General features: G+C 53.5%; 1 protein-coding gene across 1 annotated transcript in view; it reads left to right on the forward strand.

Annotated features, from left to right (window-relative positions):
- CCDC88C (coiled-coil domain containing 88C) overlaps positions 1-22,455 on the forward strand; it is a 120,869-nt gene that overhangs the window by 27,208 nt on the left and 71,206 nt on the right. The window contains exon 4 of the mRNA XM_034992781.1: positions 21,263-21,332. Coding sequence (XP_034848672.1) covers positions 21,263-21,332 — 70 coding nt within the window. The remainder of the gene's footprint in view (positions 1-21,262; positions 21,333-22,455) is intronic.

Here is a 22,455-nt window from a genome sequence, read left to right on the forward strand (position 1 = left end):
CAAGGCCAGTCTTGCCTGGGGCCCTTCACTGTGAGGACCCCCCCCCCCCACTGGAGCAAGGCCGGCCTGGGCTTTAAACAGACCCCTTGGGAGGATGAGCCTTTCCGTCCACCTGACTGTTCCAGGCTGGTGAGGAAAGGGGGCTCCTGCAGGCAGCTGTGGGCTTTTAAGTTTCTTGGTGTTTTTTTTTTTTTTTTTGCAAGGTTTGGCAGGAAGGCCCTGGAGCTCAGGAGCACGTCAGGTGCTGAGAGGAGGTGCAGTGAAGCATGGGAGCCAGACAGACCCTGGGGTCCTTCAGCAGATCACAGCCTGACCTCAGAGGCTGTAGCACGAGAAGCTGGGCTGAGGGAGGGCAGCCCCAGCCTGGGAGTGTGGGGGGCAGGGATTTCAGCAGGGAGGACCTTGTTCTCTCCCTGAGGGCTTTGAGGGTAAGGGACAGGCCCCCAAGCAGGGGTGACCACCTCCTCTCCCTCCTGTGGCACAGGTGTTTAAGGAGGTACAGTCAGATGAGGCCGTGTGTTCTGAGTGGGATAAATTAGGATTTAAGCCTGGTGTGGGCAAGTCTGTGCCTCGTGTCCTGGAGGGCTATGGTCTCCCCTTGGATTTTCTGTAGACCAGACAGTCTGTGGGACCCCGAGGAGCCTCCCCTCGTGCCTCACCCCTTCTCAGGCTGAAGTCAGATGGGGTTTTATCCCCCAAACTTGGCAGCTGTGTCTCTTTCCTCCTCCTCTGCCCTCTCCCTTGACTGCTGGATGCTGTAGGGCGTAGGGTGGAAGGGGCTGGGCCCTGGGCCCTGAGGAAGGATGGAGATGGCATCACCCCTGCTCGAGGAGCTTGGGGTTAAGGTACCTTCAAACACAGTGGAGGCAGAGGCTGAGCGGGAGAGGAGACCGCCTTGTCAGGGCCTTAATTTGGAGAACACTTCAGAGTCCAAATACTGTGGGGGAGGATTCCTTGTTCCTACTCTGTGTGTAGTCTTCCCTGGGTGCCAGCGCTTCATTTCTCCCCGAGAACGGCGCTGTTCCCAGGGGTGACCCTGGCTCCTGGCCTTTTCCCCCACCCCCTTTTTCTCCGGCTCCTTAACACTTGAGTGCACGCGCAGAATGAGGTGTTAAGAAGGGCTGAAAGTCTGTGACCTGGATCTGTGGGAAATGTGCTTTAACCAGTAGCAGTGCCTGCCACAGAGGTGGAGGCAGGAGGAGGAGGAGGACAGCGGGGGTGTTCCCTCTCATTTCGCAGATGAAGAAATGCAGGCCTGGAGAAGTTGTGACTAGCTCTGTGTTTAATGGTGAGTCTGGAACTAGAACCTAAGGCTGCTGAATCTCAGCCCAGGGCTCTGTCTACTGCCCGGACATTGAAGAACCCACCCTAGCTAGAGAGGCCAGACATGCAAGGGTGAAGCAGGGAGGGGAAAATAAGACTGGCCAGGATCAAATGGGCTGGTCAGAAAATACACCGAAGAAGGAATCAGAAAGGAGACTGGGAGATGGGCTTGAGCTGGAGAGGGCGGGTGAGCTGGGTCTTGCAGGAGAAGGCCCATTTGGATAGAAGGCAATTCTGCCGTCCCCCCCACTAGGCAAGCCTGGCCACCTAGATGTGCAGAAGCTGCTGCCTTGAGCCCTGTCTTGATGGGTGGGCTTTGAAGCACTGACCTTCAGTAGCAGGAGGAGTGTGTAACTTCCTGGGCATAGGGAAATGCAGAGTCTTAAGATAAAATCCTAAACCCAAAAGATGGTTTCCATAGTTGGCTAGCTGGTTTGTCACACCTGCTGTGTCCTCAGCACCTGTGTGTTGGTGTTTCTGAGACTTGGGGTTTTCTCCCCACCCCCGCCCTGCCCCCAAGTGGCCCCTTTGGTGATGTGTGCTGGGTTTGGTGGGTCACAGCCCCCTTCCTAGGATAGGCGGGGGATGGGAGCCTCAGACTCCCCACAGAGAAGGCCCCTGCACCTTTAACTTCTCCCCATGTTACCACACCCCTGCATGTTGTCAGCCCCCGCCTGCCCCACGGCCTCAATTTCGCATGCTCCTTGGCCAGTGGTTAGAGTCACAGAAGGAACAATTCTGCTTGGGCATGCACGTAGGAAACCCTCCCTGGAGCTTCTACAGGTCTCTGTATCCACGCTCTCCCCGCCCCCTCCCCCCTCCCCCCTTCTCTCCCACTTCCGGGCTGGCCTCCAAAAATGTACAGAGTGCTTCATTTTAAGAAGCACATGGGGGGAAAAAATGAAAGCATGTACTTGTGGTTACGTAAGAAAATGCCAGTGTTCTTTAGAGAAGCGTTCGATGGGGTGAAATGACATGATGCTGGCGTTTGCGTTAAAAATAATTTTTAGAGCAAAGGGAGACATGATGAACTGGATCTTGCTCATTGTTGGAGTGATGGGTACGTAGGGCTTGCTTATTGCACTGTTGTCTCCTTTTATTTACGTTTGAAAGTTTCCACAATAACGTTGTTGTAAAAGTGTATAGGATTTTTCTGGAAACTTTTTGGCTTGCGTGTCATTTTTGGTGCTCTTCCATTAAACTGCTCTACCTGCTTCGAGATGCATGTGTGACTCATCCACTGGCACTTGGCTCTCGTGTCCTTGCTTCTCCTGCTGCTGGTTGAAACAGAGGCGCTGCTTCATGTACTGTTTTCTGGAAAGTTGGCAGAACGTTCAGCCACCCCAGGACGACCAGAATTCTGTCCATAGCATTTTACAAAGGTTTTTGGGTGCTCTTGTATAAATAGTAACGTGATAGGGCGCCTGGGTGGCTCAGTTGGTTAAACGACTGCCTTCGGCTCAGGTCATGATCCTGGAGTCCCGGGATCGAGTCCCGCATCGGGCTCCCTGCTCAGCAGGGAGTCTGCTTCTCCCTCTGACCCTCCTCCCTCTCATGCTCTCTGTTTCTCATTCTCTCTCTCTCAAATAAATAAATAAAATCTTTAAAAAAAATAAAAAATAAAAAAAATAAATAGTAACGTGAGCGTTGTTTTTATTAGACAAGTATTTATTGAGCATCTGTGTGTGAAGACCCAACAGATGTGAGGAAGTGACGTGGGGGAAGGGCCCTGCTAGGGTTGAGATGATGCGTGAAGCTGGAAGGTGGGGCCCCCAGGAGGGAGGGAGGGTCCTAGGGTCCCATGGCATAGCGTGGAGGTGCTTTGTCCAGTCCCCAACCATCTCACCTTGGCCTGATGTCCTGTAACACACTCAGCCCAGACCACTTTGCCTTTATGTTCTCAGGGTAGACCCTTTCTCCAGTCATTAAACTACCGAAGGGCAGAGAACGTTCAGTTTTTTGTGTGGGGGATTCAAGCAGGCCCACTGGAAATGGGAACAAGGCACTCCAATGGGAGGCCCAAGCACCAGTGTAGGTGCCTGACCTGGCCATGGAAGGCCATCGCTCTCACCCATCCCTGGAGCCAAGAATGAGAGCTGGAATGGAGGAGGAGGAGGCAAGCTCAAGGGGCCAACGCTGTGTGGCCCCGTCTGCCGCCTCCTCGCATGGGTTCCAGTCGAGGAACCCTGAGAGTCCGGGGCGGCAGATGACGGAGTGAGAAAACTCTGGCCGTGGAAGACCAGTTAGACTAGATCTCGAAACAACTCATCCTTAGCCCTGGGTGACAAAGGCAGGATCCCGTGCAGACCGGCCTGGGGTATCTAGGTTTTAGCCCTTGACATTTTCCTTGATCCTGCTGAGGTGTCTTTGATTCATCCTCGGCCTGCGACATCATTCTTACCTTTCCAGCCTTCTCCGTCTGGTGGAAGTTGGCCTGTCAAGTGGGAGGCCTTCGTGGTTGGGGACACAGGGTCTTAAGAGTCAGGCTGGCGAAGGGTCAAGACCCGGCTCTTGCACGCATCCGGAGGTGGTGGTACTGGGTCAGCGTTTGCTCCCAGGCTAACACGAGGCAGTTAGGAAGGATCAAAGCTCCTGGCGAACGCTTACGTGTTGCTGTTCTGTTTGATTTTCTGTTTCTCAGCCCCTCCTGGAGGGAGTGCAGATTGGTGCAGCAACTTTGGAAAACAGTCTGGCATGAATGCCAAAAGTTCAGCTTCCACACACCCTATGGTCCAGCTCATTTTACACCTAGGTGTATACCCGAGAGAATCTCGGGCACGTGGACTCTGGGAGACTCATACAAGAATGTTCACGGCAGTTCTGTTCACAGTGGCAAAGACCTGGAAACAGCCCAGATGCCTATCAGTACGGGAATATGGATGAATACACTGAGATGTGGCCACACAATGGAATATTAGAGAGCTGTCCAAACAGATTACCTGCAGCAACGCACAGTGATGTAGATGAATTTTAGCAATTATCATAAATATTAGGTAAAAAGAGCATTCCCTTAGATTACATACAGCACCGTTCCTTTTCTTACAACGTTAAAAGCAAAAAAAAAAAAATGTGCTTTTTAGGAGTATTTACAGATGAAGTAAAGCTGTATATAAAAAAAAAAAAAGGCGGGGGAATGTGCATTTGTGATTCAGGATGGAGGTGTCCTAGATGGGAGGAGGCGGGGCGGCATGGGGGCACCATCTGGTTAGATAGATTATTGTCAAGGTCGTAGCCTGTGTTCAGGGCAGTGGGTTTGCAGGTGGTTATTACATTGTGAAAAGTAACTAAATGAAAGTGAGCCATGTGTGACCACAGAGGAGTGTAGTGAGCCAAGGATTATGATTAATAATTAACCCACTTCTGTGCCTGTAGGGTCCAGCATACCCCCCCGCCCCCCAATGCCAAGTTAGTTTTAGTAAAGGCTGTGATGACCCAGTGTTCATGGGGAGGTGGGGGGGGGTCCGGTTTTCCAGAACTGCCCTCCCCCTGCTGCTCCCCACCCCCCCACCCCCGCCCCCAGCTCAGGCCTCCCTCTTCCACAATGCCTGCAGGCTGTAGCAACCTCCTCAGCTTGTGGCTCTGTTCTTCCTTAACCACTTGTTTCCTGTATGTCGAAGTGCCTGGTTAGAGATGGCCACACCCACTAATCATTTCCACATGTGTGTCTTTCTAACGAGACAGCAATTTTCATGAGGCCAGAGGTCGAGTTTTATCTCTTAAATGGCAGATTCCTCCCCAGCTCCTGTCCACTCTCCCCTTCTCCCTTCATTAAAGCAGCTCCAGCCTCCCCAACGCTGCTGCTTACCCCACAGGGCTTGATAGTCACCACCAGCGAGGCAGGGCCCTGGGGCCTGTGCAATGTCCGTGGGCAGCATGGAGTGCCCCTTCCGGGAAGCCCTCCTGGGAGGCAGCTGCCTGCTTTCTAAGCAGCTTCCTCCTGCCCTTGCTTGGAATACCCCACAGTGCCCAGGTCCCTGACACCTGGGGTGGGGAGGGCTCTCGTGGTCGACCTGGCTTCTCATGTCTTGACTCTTGGGTCCGTCACTGCTGTCAGGTCTTCGTTACTCACAGATAACTGTCATTCTTGGGGCTGTTATCACGTAACCACCCCCATCTCTGTAGTTTCTAGCACTGCAAGGTGCCTCATGACCACACCGTGAGGTCTGTGGATTGTAAAAGGTCAGCGGGGTCTTAAATTGGCATCTGGACTCCAAGGAGCTGGCGTTGGGTCCCACACTGCACTCACCCGCAGGTGACCTGGGCGTCCCTTAACCCCTCTGAACTCCGCTGATCAGCATAGCCGTCAGCCAGCTGTTGGCATCCCCGTGCGCCGGGTGCTGTAACTTTCCTAGCAGCCCCACGAGCTCCGGAGCACTGCCACAGAGGAGTAAGGTCACCGCTTGGCCTGCCCTCGGCAGCGGTGCCACTTCCCCGGATGGATTCGGGGGCCCCCGTGACCCACCTGCACCTGCTGAAGGTGCTCTGTTCCCGGCCTGTTGCTGCCAGCCCTCGGCGGTCACTGCGACCCCCGACTTTCTAGAGGGAGCTCGGGGTGGACGGGGTGAGATGAGCTGAGCTCGCGCTTTCAGGTGGGGATGCTTTCTCATGGCTTCTGTTTCTCTTTATGTTCCTGTCTTCTAGCAGAGACCAGTGTCTCAGACACAGGGTGAGAGGCACTCTGTGCAGAGGGGGCAGGGGGCGATGCTAGCGTCGGGGAGCAGTGGAGGGGGTGATGGCTTGCGCGTGCGTGGGGCTGTAGCCAGCCAGCCTGCCTACCTGGAGCCAATGGCCAGCCTCGTTTTCTGGGGTCTTAACGGACTGGGCAATGGCAGAGTGACTGTGGGAGGAAAGCCTTCCCTACCTCTGCGGACCCCGGGGAGTCCGCTGCGAGCTGACCCAGTGCTGCAGTTTACCCCTCGGCCTGTGGTCCCGGCACGTCCCACCTTTCTGCATCTTTCCTCTTTGCTCCTGGATGGGAGATGGGATTTATGACGACCAACTGCTGGCCTTCCAGTTCCTTCTCTCAGCGGCATTCATTCAGGAAGCGTTTACTTGGAGCCTTCCTCAGGCCCGACCAGAGCCCCGTTCCTGACTCTGAGCTTGCTAGCAAGGGTGGTGGGTACGAGGCCGGCTCCGCCATGAGTCTGTGTTCACTCACTATCGTGTCCCTGACTCCCGGCACACCGCCTGGAACAGACCCGGGCTCAGAAAACACTTGTTCACTGAATTCCCTAATGAGCATAAGAGTGAGATAGTCCACGAGTGTACAAAGCATGGGGGGACTGTGACTGAGTTTGGGAGGCAGATGCACTCCCTGCAAGCCAGATGTGAAATGGGCACCTGCCCCACTGAACACAAGATGGTGTGTACCCACTTGGACCAGGGTGAGATGCCCCCCCCCCGCCACACACACCCAAGCCTATCTAATGTAGGTGCTCAGTTAAGGTGCATAGAGGAGTCTCATCATCTTCTGGCTTGGGCTGGGAGAATCCACCTGCTGCGTGGCGGGACAGGCACAGACTGTCATCCTGCTTGATTTGAGCTCAGGAACAGCTGGTGAGGGTTCCTTTCTCTGCCTGAAGTGTAGGCGCTCAGCTCCCCGGGGGAAGCCGGAACAGTTGGCCTGCCTTGTGACCGGGGACTGGGGTGGGTCTGCATGCCTTCGTTTCCCCACCTCCTCCCAAATGTTCTTTGATTTTGGTGGTCCTTACACCCACCTTACCCACATCTGAAGGAAAGCTTCCCTCTTCTTTTTTAAAAGAAAAAGAAAAGGGCGCTTACCCCCGCCTCCCCGCCTGCCCCACTGCAGAAAGGCCCGGTTGATCTAATTGCAAGGCATTGTTTCTGTCCCCCTCCTGTAGGGATCCACAGTCAGGCTGTTCACACAGTGAGGACACGTGCCAGCCTAGCTCCTCTGACAAACACGGAGTGAGCCCCTCCTTGTGCCATGCCCTGGTCGGGGAGGTGGTCCAGATCCCCTCCCTGGGGAACCCACAGCTTGGTACAGAGGCTTCAGAAGTGAAGCCGGTTTAGCAGAGGAAACTTAGTCCGCAGCTTATAACGAGTGACTGAGCATTGCTGGTCCTTTTCCGCATGTCCCCACAGCATTTTATACCACAGGCGGTTACAGCACTTTATCACACTGGGTTATACCAGGGAGTGCCCCCGTGTCTTAATTTCTAGCTCGGGCAGACATCACTAATCGATGGTGGCACTCTCTGACTCTTGAGCCCTGGCCTCGGGATCCTCAACACGGCGCTCCAGGACCAGTCCCCGGGGCCTGGTGTCCAGGCTCAAAGTCTTTATAAGCCCCGTGTCCTGGTGAGTTCCTTGTGTGAGAGCTTGTGCCTCCTCAGGTTTCAGAATGGATGTCTGACCCTGGAAATGACACCACTCTCAGCGTGCATTGTGTTCATAGGACTGCACAGCATGTTCTAGCCACAAGACTTTCCCCCTTGCTGGTCTCTGTGGCTGGAATTGTCCTATTTCACAAGTCCACCTGGCCCCTGCCCTCTCTCCACTCACGTTTGTCCCACCATCACTTCATCGGTGGGGTGGGGGTGGGGACTACTTGGGCTACTTGTCTGTAATTTCTTTTTCCCTCACTCTTGTCTTGCCTGCTTATTTTTCTTAGCACTCAGTATTTCTTGGCACATACGAATGATACACTTACTGACCTCTTCATTGCCCTCATTTGCTGCCTTTTCCCCACCAACCGAAAATCGTTGTCGATCAAATAGATCTTGCATGGGCAAATAGCCAGCCAGCCAGTGGACCTGGGGTACCGCCTGCTGGTTGGGAAGGCTGGCTCATTAGTCCCTCTGACTATTGTTCAAAAGCGAGTGTCTGTTGCCCTCTGGAAGAAGGGCGAGGCCGTGTTCAGTGGCCCGAGGTCCTGGGGCCTCTGTTTTCACCAGGCCCTCCCTCCTTGTGGTCAGTGGGTTTGGTTTAGCCAGCAGTTAGTGAGTGCCTGTGGGCAGCAGGTGCAGAGGCCTGGGGTGGGGAGGGGGGAATTCAGAGATGAGCACCTTATAGCAGCACCCCAAGACCCTGAGGTTCCCAGGCACCTCGAACTGACAATGGGGGTACACTGTGCCAGGGCTCGGGGGCCCAGAGGAGGGAGTTACTATTTCCAGCCAAGGAATTTGGGTAGGGGATGGCATTGGACTTGAGTGCTGTTGGCTGGGGAGGATTGTCTCAAGTGTTGGGGGCAAAGGGGTTGAGCCGCCGCTGACCCCTTGTCCAGCTGCCTTGAAGTTGATACCATCTGTTGAGATTTTCACTTCCTGCTGAAATGTTACTCATTACAGACTTGTCATTTCTTAACCTTCCTCCTCCTCAGTTTTTCAACTGTGTCCTGAGCTGCCCTCCCCCAGTTTCCTGCTATAGAATACATTTTTGGTAATAGAAAAAAAAAGAACCTTCCAGAGTTTCTTGTTCTCTAGATGGAGTCTAGTCGTCAGTTGCAAACTCCCGTAACGATGAGAAGGGACCAGTTCTTACAAGATTGGCTTGCTTGTACCATCTGTTTGTTGTCTTCGTTGTTCCCAGGTGGGTGATCTGTATGACGGGAACGCTTCTGATGCTCGGACTCACGTGGTGACTATGTTTTTAGAAATGCTATGCCTTTGGGGCGCCTGGGTGGCTCAGTCGGTTAAACGTCTGCGGCTCAGGTCATGATCCCAGGGTCCTGGGATCGAGTCCCATGTCAGGCTCTCTGCTCAGAGAGCAGCCTGCTTCTCCCTCTGCCTGCCACTCTGCCTATTTGTGTTCTCTTTCTCTAATAAATAAAATTTTTAAAAAATGCTATGCCTTTAATAAAACGGACTAAATACGCTCTTCCCAGTCTTATGTCACTGAACGTTGATTTGAGGATTAATTTACAGACCTGCTTGAGGAGTAAATGTGTTCTCCCCCTTCTACAATGTAGACCTTAGAGTTAGTTGAGTTTTTTCCCTCCACATGCAAGGGTCCCCGCGCTCCTGACCCAGCGGAAGGAGTCTATAGCCCTCTGTGGGCACTTCTCCCTTGGTTCACAGAAATCCCTCCTCGGAGCCAAAAGTCACCTCTCAGTAACTTGTACCATCTCTTTTACCTGCAGCTTCTTTGGAGGTGGGAGCTGGGGCGACAGAGGCCATAGTCCAGTCTTACCCAGCTCACTTCTAGTGGAGGCAGGCATCACTAATCGACCATGCACACACCACCCCCCGTCCCCCCTTCCCCCCACCCCAGCCTAGGCCTGCCCTGAGCGTTCTCAGCACAGCACCCGCCAGCCCTTCTCTCTGCAGGCTGTCTAGTGTGCTTTTCCTCCAGAGACCGGAGGGAAAAGAAGAGAAAGTAAGAGCAAGGAAAGGATGGTCAGGTGGTGTTCCTGTTCAGTCCTCCCGCTCACCTGGACCTAATTCAGGGCCACAGAGAAGGAGAAGGGGTGTGGGGTGATCCTGGGGGTAGGGAGGGTTTCCCCATTCCCGAGGACCTCCAGGGTGAACCCCCACACCCAGATAGCTGTGGCTGTCTTCCATTATGGGTTCACGTCTGGTCTCTGACGGCCTCCTGCGTGTGTGCCTCACAGAGCTGGTCTGAGTTGGGACCCTAAGCAGGAGGCAGGCGTGTGTCTAGAACAGGTGCCATGCTCCGTCTCCTGTAGCTTAGGGGTGATGCCCACCTGCTTGCCCAGCCACCCGGCAGGGGGTTGGAGCTGAGGCCCAGCAGCAAGAGGCTGCTGGTGGTTTGGGGACAGCAGAATCACGGCTGCCACCGTGCAGCTGAGCATAGAGCACACATGCGGGGCCCCAGCTCCCTCTGCTGCTGCGTCTGGGACTGTGCTGGGGGGTCTGACTCCAGTGCCCATGGTGGGACACATGAGGTGGGGGAGTGCCTTCTGCTGCTTCCTCTGCCTTGTTGCCTCCTTTCCCTGCCGCCAACCTGACCCCGATCTGTACTCACATGCCTGGATGGCACCTGCTCTTCTTTGTTCCACTGTAGCTCAGTGCCACCTCTTCCTGAAAGCCTTTCCGGATTAGCCTCTCCTGTTGTCCCTCAAGTCAAATGCCTCACCTTCCCTTCTGGCTAGCGGGTCTGTCCCCTGGGTCTGTCTCCCGGGCAGAGCCCAGCCCCATGCGCACACAACCTAGGCACCCCCACTGCTTCCTGCAGGTTTGCAGAGCTTGTCTGTCTGCATATCGTAGATTTGAGGACAGAGGTCTTCTCTTTGTAACCCCCACCGCGCACACACCAGCATACCACCCGACACCCATTAGGCGCCCAGAAGTACACTGGTGTCCGTGAGAGCGATTGGCTGCCCGTCTGTTCTCCCTGCCCTGGGGAGATGGATGTGTGGAAGCCTGGCTGACTTGGGAGTGTCGGTGCCTCGGGTCCTGTGACGCTCACACGGCAGGGTGCTGGGATGGCTTGGCTTCCCTGCCTGCCTTTCCGGGCCCTCGCAGGTCCTAGCAGGCCGCCATGTGCAGCTTGAGGCTCCGGGTACTCTCTGCCCCTCCTGCTCTGGCTTGTACCCTGGGACTGAGGGAGCTGCTGCAACACCAGGTATGGGTGAGGGCTGCTGGGGTGTGTACTGGGGCAGGAGAGAGCCACACCTCTCCCCCGAAGCTCTGTGGGCAGGCCCAGAGCAGAAGGTGCCCAGGAAATCAGCCCAGGGCCCCCCACCTACAGGTGATGTAGGGGAGCAGTTTGGGTCCCTGGGACCAGGCAGCATTGGCGGCTCCTCTAGCCTTCCGCTGCACGCATGCTGCGCTCTGGCCAACAGGTGGTGCTGCCTGTGAGCCCCACGCCCGCCCTCACCTACCCATCGACAGAAATGTCAACTCTTCCAAGAAGCCTGAAGAAAGGAATTCTCGTATCATATGACCTCACTGATATGAGGAATTCTTAATCGCAGGAAACAAACTGAGGGTTGCTGGAGTGGGGGGTGGGGTGGGAGGGATGGGGTGACTGGGTGATAGACACTGGGGAGGGTATGTGCTCTGGTAAGCGCTGTGAATTGTGCAAGACTGTTGAATCTCAGATCTGTACCTCTGAAACAAATAATGCAATATATGTTAAGAAAAAAAAAAGAAGAAGAAGAAGGTAGCAGGAGGGGAAGAATGAACCACGAGAGACGATGGACTCTGAAAAACAAACTGAGGGTTCTAGAGGGGAGGGGGGTTGGGAGGATGGGTTAGCCTGGTGGTGGGTATTGAGGAGGGCACATTCTGCATGGAGCACTGGGTGTTATGCACAAACAATGAATCATGGAACACTACATCTAAAACTAATGATGTAATGTATGGGGATTAACATAAGAATAAAAAAATTTATAAATATGTTAAAAAAAAAAAAAGGAATTCTCCAGTTGCTGGCCCACAGCTGTAAGATCCCTCACTGCCATGGATTGGGGTTCCTTGTGTCAACGCCAAGCACTGATGCTGATGTTCTTGCTGGGAGGAGAGCACAGGGCATGAGCCACTCCAGGCAATGAGTGTGAGGACAGGACCCCCCTCCGGCCCCCCTGCCGCAGCCCCTGCTGGAGCATGTTCCTGGGTGTAGGAGGCCCTCAGTAGACACCAATGAATGGAAGTGAGCTCCTTGCTGTACTGGAAAGAGCTCTAGGGCAGAGTCAGAGGAGACCTGGGTTTCTAGAACCAGATGTGATGCTGCACCCCTATGATTTTCCGCTCTGGGCCTCAGTTTCCTTGCTCTGTAGGTAATCTGGAAGGCTCTTTCAGTTTTAAAAGCTCGTCTCACTAGCCCCCTGCTGTTGGCTGGGATCTGTCGGCAGGGCTGTGTGTCCATCTGCTGGTCTCCCTGGGACCCCTTGCCCCCGCTCCCTGCACCTGTGGTTCCTGTTCTTCCCTAGAACCCAACTTTGGTTGCTGGTGACAGGCTTGTATTTACCATGTAAAGTGGTTTCTGAAACAGCATTTATGGGCAGAAATTCTTCTCAGAGGAGCTGAATGCAGTGCCCTCCCCATGCTTCTGGGGCTCCCCCATAACCGTTTTTGGTCCAGGGGCTCACAACAGGCACTTCCCAGCATCAGATAAGACAACTCCTCCCACAGAGCTTCCCAGGTATCACACCAGCCCTAAAGGGAAGGTGACAGGCCTTTGCGGGGACACTTGAGCATCCTCCAGCCCCCGTCCCTGTTGGGTTTCCCCTGGGTTCTTCTGGGCCATGTGGGCACTTGCCTGGGTTCAGAGTTGGCAGCCCTGAGTTAGTAACTTCGTAAAGATGTGCGTGCTCCTCCGTGCCAACACCCTGTCTCCTTTTCCACTTCCCCTCCCCTGACTTTTGAAGGAGCCAGACATCCCTTAGAGATGGTCCTGGTCCTGGAACAGATGAGGGTGCGGCTTGCCTGAGGTCACACTGCAAGTAGCTTTGCCTGCACACAGTGGTGATTGCGTTTCCAGGGGCTCCTTCCCACAGGTCTGCTCCTTGATCTGCTCAGAGGAAATACTTATTTTCCTTTCTGTGAATAAAGCATGGTCTTAGTTTGTTTTTGTGCACAGAGCCACAAGGAGAGGCAGCTACGAACATGGGGGCAGGAGGTTTGCTCCTGCCGCAGTAACCCTGGATGGCCCAAATCGGTAGCTTTAAATCACGGTTGCAGAGATGCAGTGTGGCCTAGTTAGGGGAAACCAGTACTCTTGGGCTCGTGTGACTCTGAACTGGTTTCAGGCCCTGGGGACCCCAGGATTAATTGAAAGGAGTTAGAACAGATGGATTGAATCTATCAGCAGCTTTACGTGACAGCCTCTTAACATAAAAGTACTTCATTACCCACTCATTTTGCCAGGACTCCCTGCCCCAGTCAGAGGGAATGCGGTACAAGCCAGAGCCCCTTGTCCAGATGGAATCACAAGCACGTGGCCCCACGGGCCCAGGCTTTGAACAGGCGGCCGAGGATAAATCATCAGGCTTACATCTCCTCCCAGCAGCTCAGTTAGAAACTCGTGCTCTCGGCAGTGATATCCCAGAAAGCGGGCTGGGGCGCATGGTGTTGGAGTCAGGTCCCTCTTGATCTCAGATGAGGTGATACTGTGGGGGGCAGGATTTGTCGGGGAGAGGGCAGCAGGCTGTAAGTACCGTGAATCCCTACGGAAGGTATGAGGCCAGCATCACCGATACGGAGTGCTCCAGTTTGGGCCACGGGGCAGTTGGCGTGGCCCCGGGGAGAGCTCACCACCCAGAGTGCTGTTCCTGGCCGTCGCTCTGGACCCTGCCACCAAGCCCCGTTACCAGCACTGTGCCGTGGTTCTCTCAGATTGGAAATCCTAGTGATTCTTTTCCTGACCGCCTCACGAGACTGGGGAGCAGGAAAGCGATGGCACCTTGCTGCGGTTGGGTGTGTGTTTGGCAAGGCCAGGCTTTCAGGCAGTTTTTGGTTTTGACCGAGGAGTGTTGAAGGGCGTTAAGGAACCCCTCTCGGCCAGATCCAGGTGGGAGGTTTTGAGATGTGTCATGTGGAGGACAGCTCATTGATGACGTGAGCATAAACCGTGTGGTGCGTGCGGAGGACCCTGGCACTTCCCCAGCTCTGTGGGTCTGGGGTGCTCCGTGGGCATCTCAGCCTTGTGGAGTCCCAGAGGCGTGTGACCTGCGTGGGCCCTTGCTAGTGCCGTGTACTCCCTAGCAAGGTTCTTGCTGTGGGGCTTAGACATCTCTTCTCTTATAGGGCACTGGAATAGACACTGGGAGCATTGGAATTCGGGTGGTATCTTTCCTGTCGGAGTCACTTCTGTAATGTAGGAATTTTTAATGAGCCTTGTTTTGCTTTGTTTCCTCCTAGAACGATCATATTTGGGAATTAACAATGGAAAAGTATCCAAACCAGCACTGCAAACTCACTCTGAGATGTTTTAACTTTCGTTAACATCTGCAGGCTGGTGAATCTTAAGGCATACATACAGCAGCTGATCTTGCCAGGGTTCCAGGCGAAGAGAGTTGAGTTACTTCCATCACGGTGGTGGAGAAAGCAGGTGGTTTTCGGGACTTGATTCCCCTGTTAGTGTGAGAGAGACAGGACACCTCTTCCAAAAAAAAAAAAAAAAAAAAAAATTTTTTTTTTTTTTTAAAGTAGGCTCCATGCTGGGTGTGGAGCCTGATGTGGGGCTTAATTAAACTCACAACCCTGAGATCGAGACCTGAGCTGAGATCAGGAGTCAGATGCTTAATGGACTGAGCCAGCCAGGCACCCCCTTTTTTGAAAATCTTAATATAAATTTTGAGGAATCTTTTCTGATCAGTCTGATTTTGTCAGTTGTCACCGTAGCAGCTTTTCACTGCCTCTGAGTGGGGCGTTGAGTGACAGGGCAAAATGTGAGAGGGCCACAAATGTGGGCAAATGAAGCATTTAGAATTCAGAGGAAAGAAAATGGTATGTGATTCGGGGCATCAAAGGTAGCTGCATGGAGAAGGTGATGTTTTCTATGAGCTTTGGAGGATGAATAGGATTCTGACTGGGAGGAGTGGAGGCTAGGGTTGTGGGGGGAAGAAAGTGTGCCCCAGTGGGAACTGCAAAGTGTATAGTACAGTGTAACCCTAGGCTTGACTTGTTGGCCCCATTTAGCAGTTCAGACATCTCTGGGCTTTCTCCTCCTGTGGGACTCCTAAGCGTTCTGCATAGCCCAGCTCAGACGCCGCCTCCAGGAAGCCTTCCCAGACTTGCCTGGGCAGAGTTTGGCTGTGCTCCTTGTGCTGTGCTGCTCTGACCCCCGCCCTCTGTGCTATGATTTTCTACCCCCCTGCCTTTCCATTCAGGCTGAGAGTTCTCAGCTCACAGCATGGTGCTCAGCGTGTGTCTTCTGAATATCTGAACTGCAGACGTAAAGGTGGGTTGGGTGTACACTCAAAGCCGATACCACGCGTGTTTCTGATTTTCAGTATTGACTCTGAGAACGTGGCTAGGTCCATAGCAAAGCTCTTTGTTTCTTTGGCTCTGTGGAAGGCACATTTTTCTGTTCGGACCATCCTGACCACCTCGGTGACCTTCTGGATGCCTCTGCTGGGTGATTGTCTTAACTTTTCGGGGATTTCCCCTCATTTACTCAACATCAGCTCCTATCCAAACCCCTATGGAGGGTCACTCGTGGGCCCGAAAACTTGACCTTTAGCAACACTTGTTTTGTTTTCCCAGCACAGTATTAAGCTACAAAACGGAGTTTCATTTGGAGGGGAGAAAAAGAATTCCTTCAGTGTCTTCATGACATCCGTGTTCTTAATCCAACAGGAGAGAGAGAGAGACACACACACACACACACACGCACGCACGCACGCACGCGCGCGCGCGCGCGTTTCCACCCTGCAACTTCTCCAGGACCTTGCATTTCTTCCACGGGGGCGAGAAAATGACCTTTCTGTTTGAGTGGGCACAGAGGTCCAGCTGGGCCCTGGCAGGATGGTGAGCCTCTTCAGTGCGGCCTCTGCATTGCCCCCAGGCAGTGGATGGAACTTTTCTGGGAGCCCTGAGCCTCGATCTTCAAGGGCCTGGGGCTCTGGAGCCCACCCCGCCCCCGAGGGCCTCCCTGTAAGTCAGCCCTGCCCCCACTCCTGGTCCGGGGTCGCCTGGGTCCTGCTGGCTGGCATCTGCTCTTCCCAGCTGGGGGAGGCTTTGCGTTTCCTGGTGGGAGATGCCAGAGTGCACTTCGATTTGGGAGCAGGGGGGTGGTGTTTTAAAAAATGGTAAGGCAGTTGATTTTCCTCTTGGATACATGGTGAATTGTCTCGAAGGAAAAGATAATTTTCACGAGCCTGTCATTTCGTAGCTCAGTCGCTGGCAGATGCATGCTGTGCGAGAAGCCGTGCCACGGGGTTCGAATAGCATCATTTAAGGTGGTATGAGCATCACAGGATCGGTAGAAAATGTTGGCAAATCTTGCCCTTGTCCTGGTGGCCCTAGGAAAGAATGTGCTGTCATTGTGGTAGATTCTCTTTGAGAGTTTCCCTTTCTTTACTAACATGCCTTCAGTACCGTACATGCAATTGTGTATCCGTGTCTTAAGCATCTTTTGTGGTCTGAAGAACCAGGATGAGCGCTGGGTCTCTGAGAACCTAACCAGCCCCCGGGACCCATTCGAAGCCACAGTGTTGAGGTGCTTCTCCTCTATCACACGCCTCGTCATACTTTCATTTGTATTTTGAGGTGTTGGGGGAGTGTTTTAGGCCCTCCTTTTAATATACTGTTATTGATAGTTGTACTGTGAGGTGGACCGTTTACTAAGAGTTTGGGGTACATGCACTTATGCCCAGGGGTAAGTGTGTAGGGCATTTTAAGGGGCCTGAGCTGAGTCCCCTGTTCCTAAACGAAGAGAGGAGGTCCTGGGAGAAAGCACGGGCTCATTTTGGTTCTTCCAGGACATTCAGCTGCCATGGTCGGGTGGGTACACTCTCTGTAAGTCTTGAATGGGGACTGGCCAGAATGGAATTGGGGGGCCCACCTCCCGCAGGGACCTAACAATTAAACGGAGTGACTGGACAGAATGCAGAAATTGAGCTTCATTTACAAGCCCTGGGAGCGAGGGGGTCACATCAGGCCCCTGCTGGGGTCCCTCCCGGGTCTCTCCCAGCCCCTGCAGTGCTGCCTCAGGCCTCTGACTCCCCCTCACTGTGTCCTTCTGCCTCTAGCCAGGCAGCGCTGTCCACAGGGCAGTGACAGAGCCTTCTAGATCTTTTCATCCTGAGACTTTGCTTATAGCCGCTAAGTGCAGACGTTTGGGAAACCTTGAACGTTCCCTGAGAGGAGTGAGGTTGGGGAGGATTTGAGGAGGGCTGGGGACAGGAGGGTGCCGAGGGTGTGGCCTGGCCTTGTGGCAGCAGCCCACATTGTGGCCCGGGTTTCAGAGACCAGCAGGACAAGCGTTTGGCGTCCCAGGCGGTGAAGCCGTGCTCCTGGGTCCACCGTGGCCACCCGCTTAGTTGTAATCAAGTGTGAGGTGTGCGAGTAACCCGGCGCCTCTGGAATCTGCTCATCAGCACCTTCTGTCATCCTTCCTGTCACTGCCAGTGTTCCATGATCCGTGAGGCCCTGAATGGGGCTCCCCCCCGCTGTCCTGTGCTTTCCCTCCCCACTGAATACATGTGTACTTGTCAGGAGAGGATTCGAATAGGAAGGGAGCCGTTTCCTGCCACTCAGCCGCCTGGTTCTGTTCTCAGAACTTCTCCCCAGCCATGACCTCTAGAGCCAGGCCATGGGCCCTGCGTCGTCGCCCTTGGGATGCTGCTGAAATCAGGAAGCTGGGAATCCGACGGGGGCGGGGCGGGGGGGGCAACCCTCCAGGCTTGTTGACACCACATGCGAACACAGATGCGCAGCCCCGGCACCCACCAACTGGGGCGACAGACGCTCCCTGCCGAGTGTCCTGGCCGGCCCCTTCCCTCCCCCTGCGTGTAGGGCTGACGGCCTGGGAGGAACTTGGAATTCTGATAAGATCCCAGCTCCTGGATTTGCAGCCAGGCCGGTTTCAGGTGGGCTCTCTCCCCTTTTTTACATCACAGAGCACTTTCCAGCCCTCGGCCGCTGAGAATCCTATACGCCCACCCTCCTCTCATCTGTTCTTGGGACTCTTAGTTTGTTTACAGCAGTTACCAGTGGGAACCTTCCAGGATGCGATGTGTGGCTTCGTTTATGAAAAGGAACATCTGGGGCTTCCCCAGCATCTTTTGTTAGGATCCGATAACCCACTCAGAGGAGGGGATCAAAATCCCCCCTGGACCTCCAGATTTAACCCTTCGTCCTCCCCACTCTGCAGAGGGTGAGGGTTCTGCCTCTTCCCTCCTGCCCATCAGGTCACAAGGATGTGGTGACAAGACCGAGGCTGCGTGGAGGCTCGTGTGTGCCCTTGTCCCTCATCCTGGCCTCAGCCTGTGACAGTGGCCTTGCTTTTGCTCTTTGCAGAACTGGGAGGGCTTGCTGGCAAATTTGAGGGCTGCTTAGAGCACACCCCTTGGCTTGTGTTTTCCGTCCTGGCTCTGTCCCACCCCACGCAGCCGGCCAGGGTGTGACCAGGTGCCCGGCGAGCCGGCCGATGTCAGCTGCGGCCTGCACAGTGGCTTTCTGTTCTCAGTCCTGGGCGGGAGGGTCTCCTCGTCAGCAACCACCTCACGTCCCCACTAGATGGAGGGCCTGGCCTGTCGCCTTGGAGGCCCTGCCACCCCGAGGGGACTGACTGTCATGTCGGGGGCATGACAGCTGCTAGGCACATGTGGCTCTCTGGGGCCTCCTCGTGCGGCTGGTGTGACCGAGGACGTGAAATTTTAATGAAATTTGAAAACTGTTGTTTGATTCAGGCATCGGAAAACTTTTAACTGTCTTGGGGACAACTTGGGGGTGTGAAGCTACTTTGTGCAGATCGAGTGTTTCCGATGAAAATTTCGCATCTGGGTTGAGATGGGCCCTGGGTATAATCCCCTCACTGGATCCCAAAGACCTTAGCCTGAGAAGAGAATGTAAAATATCTCCTTCATGATTTTATGTTAGTTATGTGGCGAAATGATGGTATTTTGGATATGTTGGCTTAACGTATTATTCGAGTATTTTCATACACACAGACACACCTTTTTTAGGGTGGCTACTAGAACATTTGAAATTAATATATGTCTCGCACTGTATTTCTACTGGATGGCTCTGATACCTCGGAGCCTGCTTTTGCTGAAAACATGCTTGGTGGTTCTCTAGGGAGATGGTTAATGTCTCAGGAGTGCTTTGGGCCACAGGATTAGATCTTAGGAGACCCACGGTGTTTTGTTTTGTTTTTTATTTTTTTGAAAGGAACAAATTTTAAAAATCATCTGTTCATAAAATACTACTACTTGATTGCACAAGGGATACATTTCTTGTGGGAAAATTAAAAGTAAAACACCCTGTTTTGGGAGAATACGTGGGTTTTCTAGCAATAGTTTCTAGCAGTGTTTCCAACGAGCTTTTGCTGAGATCATCATTAGCATAAAAATACCACCTCGTATTTTTCTGTGAGCTCCTCGAGATGATTTCACGTTCTGTGTCTCCTTTATAAGTGTGAGCAGTCCGATCATAGCGCCGATGCCCCAGACCCTTGGACAGTGACCGACGGAAACTAGCCCAGACTTCAAAAGGGGCTATAGCTGGCTGGACAGTGATAACAAGTAAATCTTCCAGAAGCAGGGCTGAGCACTTGAGTTTAGTGTTGAGGCAGAAGAGCGACTCCGTGACTGAATGGGCTTAATCTGGCCTGGAGTCTTTACTTTTGCTGGATGAGCGAGCTGGAAAGTGGATTTTGCTGATTGTACTCTTCATGTGTGTTTTGCCCCAGGGTGAGACTGTGGAATCCTTTGGCAAGAGCATTCAGTTGAGAGACTGTTTTGTATGTGTGTTGACTTCTTTCGGGCCCCGAAGGAGGGCTGAGGCGCTCTACAGCTCACACTTGTGTCTAGCACAGGTATTTGCCAACGAAGAGTGTTTGAGAAAACATGAGCATCTCCTGTGGTGACCTGCGACCCCAGATAATAAAAACGTTCGCCAGCATTGGGTGGAGAGGGGTCCGGTGTGTTTGGGTCCGCATCCACTCCTCTCCTCCCCCACCGCCCCAGTCTGGGGTAGACAGGAGCCTTAGAAAGACACTGAGGGGGAGGATGAGATCATTTTATACATCTTTTGAAGGTGTTGGCCTCTCCGGGCATGCTTGCCAAGGCTACCACTCTGAGCTGACGATTTGGACATCGTTCTGGGGTGTTCACCTGGGCCCTGTGGGGTTAGGGGATTGTGTGATTGTACCCGTTTTCTTCATCAGCGCTAGTTGGCAGTATATAGAATACAGAGATCCTCGTGTTCACATTGTGCAGTAGAGTGACGCTGGAAAAAAGCCGTCTCACTGGAAACATTATTAAAAAGGCATAAGAGAGGGGCGCCTGGGTGGCTCAGTCATTAAGCATCTGCCTTCAGCTCAGGTCATGATCTCAAGGTCCTGGGATCCAGCCCCACGTCAGGCTCGATCAGCGGGGAGTCTGCTTGTCCCTCTCCCTCTGCCCCTCCGCCCTCCTCGTGCTCTCTCTCGCTCTTTCTCTCTCTCAGATAATCTTTTTTTTTTTTTTAAAGGCGTAAGAGGAGCTTTGTTGGTGAAGAATTTCTGTAGTGACCACTTTTGGAAGAACTTCTGTAGTGACCACTTTTGTAATATGTTAAGCCTGAGAAAACCTGCCTCCTTACTTGTCTCCGTAAAAATGAGACTTTTATCTTCTGATTGGTGAAAAACAAGGCACATCAGGGCAGGGAAGAAGACCTGTCCTGAGAAGTGCTCTGGGAAACAGTGTATCGGGGCCAGCACACTCCGCTGGGGGAGCTTGTTAAAGAGCCCAGACACGGGGGGCATGACTGATGGCTGGTGCCTGGGCCTTCTTTCAAAGCCCCTTGGTGTGAGGGCCAGAAGGCGGCTCATTTCCTCGCGCCACCTCTAACGGGTGCAGATTAGCTGTGATTTATCCCCCTCTCCCGGGGAAGCCGCTGCTGTAAATGAGAGAAGTCTCCTCATTTACAGCTCGTACCAAAGACATGCTGAATGCTAGGATCCTGAATCATCAGGTTATAAAGACTCCGTAGCTTATCTCTCATCTTTACTCTATTTTTTTTAATTGCACCAGCAAACCGTACAATAAAAATAAAGACCTCTCTTAAAAAGAAATTTACACCTAATCCTCTATCCCAGCCTGCAGTAGATCTTTTTCCCAAGGTCTCCATCCATCTGCAGGCATGATTTTTATTTGTTCATGATCAAGGTAGAAGTATAATTAACTTGGACTTTCCACGTTTATTTGTATCCTAAATATTCCTTCCTATTCTAGAGGATCTTCATACTTAGCGCTTAATGGCCACATGCACGTTCATCCAGTGACTTGATAAACTGTAATTTTCTTAGTCATTCTTTAATTTTGTTTCCTGTTCTTAACAGTATCTTTCCCCCTTTGTTTCTGTAGGAAGTTCTCCAGCAGCTGATCGTAATGAATTTGCCCAATGTCTTGATGATTGGCAAAGACCCGCTGTCTGGTGAGTGGAAGCTGCCCCCTGCGGTGCCCGGGGCAGTGCCGCGGGCCCCGAGCAGCTGCCGGACGCACAGCTCTGACGACCAGCTCTGGGCCGGCTAGGTGAAAACACGTGATTGTTCCGGCGAGCTTTTTGAAGGGTGGTTTATTACCCTGAGGCAGGAAGCCAAGCGCGCCTTTTTTCCCCTTAAGAATGAGTCCTCCCAACCCCTCCTTTGCAAGTGCAGAGGCAGGCGAGGCCACCGCTTCCTCGGTCTTAGGGACCTGAGTCGTGTGGTGGACTTGCTGGGGCTCTCTCCTTAGTGAGCGTGGAACCCACACCATCATGGGATGTGGTAGCTATTGGCAAGAAAGAATCTTTCGAGGGAACTAATGTTCCTTCCGCGGGGATCCCGCTACGCTTTCATTCACCCCGTGCTGGATCTCTCCAGCATGTCCCATCTTGTATCTGTTTGCACGCCTCCCACCGGTCTCTGGAGCCCACGTGGGCAAGGTTTCTAAGTCCTAGGCTGGGGCCCTCGGTGTGACTTTGAAGGACTGAAAAAAATGTCCTCCTGGACACATTCCAGAAAATCAGAGCGTCGCTCATACCTGCCAGCTAACTCACCGGGTGAGTTGAAGAGGGTGGTGGATTTCTTCCCTGCCACATCTGTGTGCCTTGACCCGCACGCATGGCTCATGGGCATCGGCGTGCAGGCCCCAGGGACAGCGTACTCGCCGGCTGGGACTTGTGCTGGCGGAGACCTGGTTGGCGTTGGTCTCTGGCCTCCTAGAATGGGTGAGGGTCCAGGAGTGCAGGAAAGACCCCACAGAGGGGTGGCTTTTACAGAAAGGACCGAAGTTTTCCTCTGTGGCATCTCCTCTTTCCCGCCAGCGTCTGGCCGCCCTTGCCCCTGTTCATGAGAGTAGCTAGTGTTGCCTCAGGACTGAAGGAGGAGAACCCCGAGGGATCGGCCCAGGACAGTTCTCACGGAGAAGTGGTATCTCAGTGGCGTGGTGCCCGAGAGCTGCAGTAGCATCTGGAGCCACCGGGTCAGCGGCAGCGGGTGTCCTCCGGGGGCCCCGCGGGCTGGCGTGTCTGCCTTTTCTCCGTGTGAGCTGAAAGGAAGAGGTTTCTCGGGCCTCCC

The sequence above is a fragment of the Mirounga leonina genome, unplaced genomic scaffold (genome assembly GCF_011800145.1).
Source record: "Mirounga leonina isolate KUSES-001 unplaced genomic scaffold, KU_Mleo_1.0 Mir_82, whole genome shotgun sequence".
Lineage (NCBI taxonomy): Eukaryota > Metazoa > Chordata > Mammalia > Carnivora > Phocidae > Mirounga > Mirounga leonina.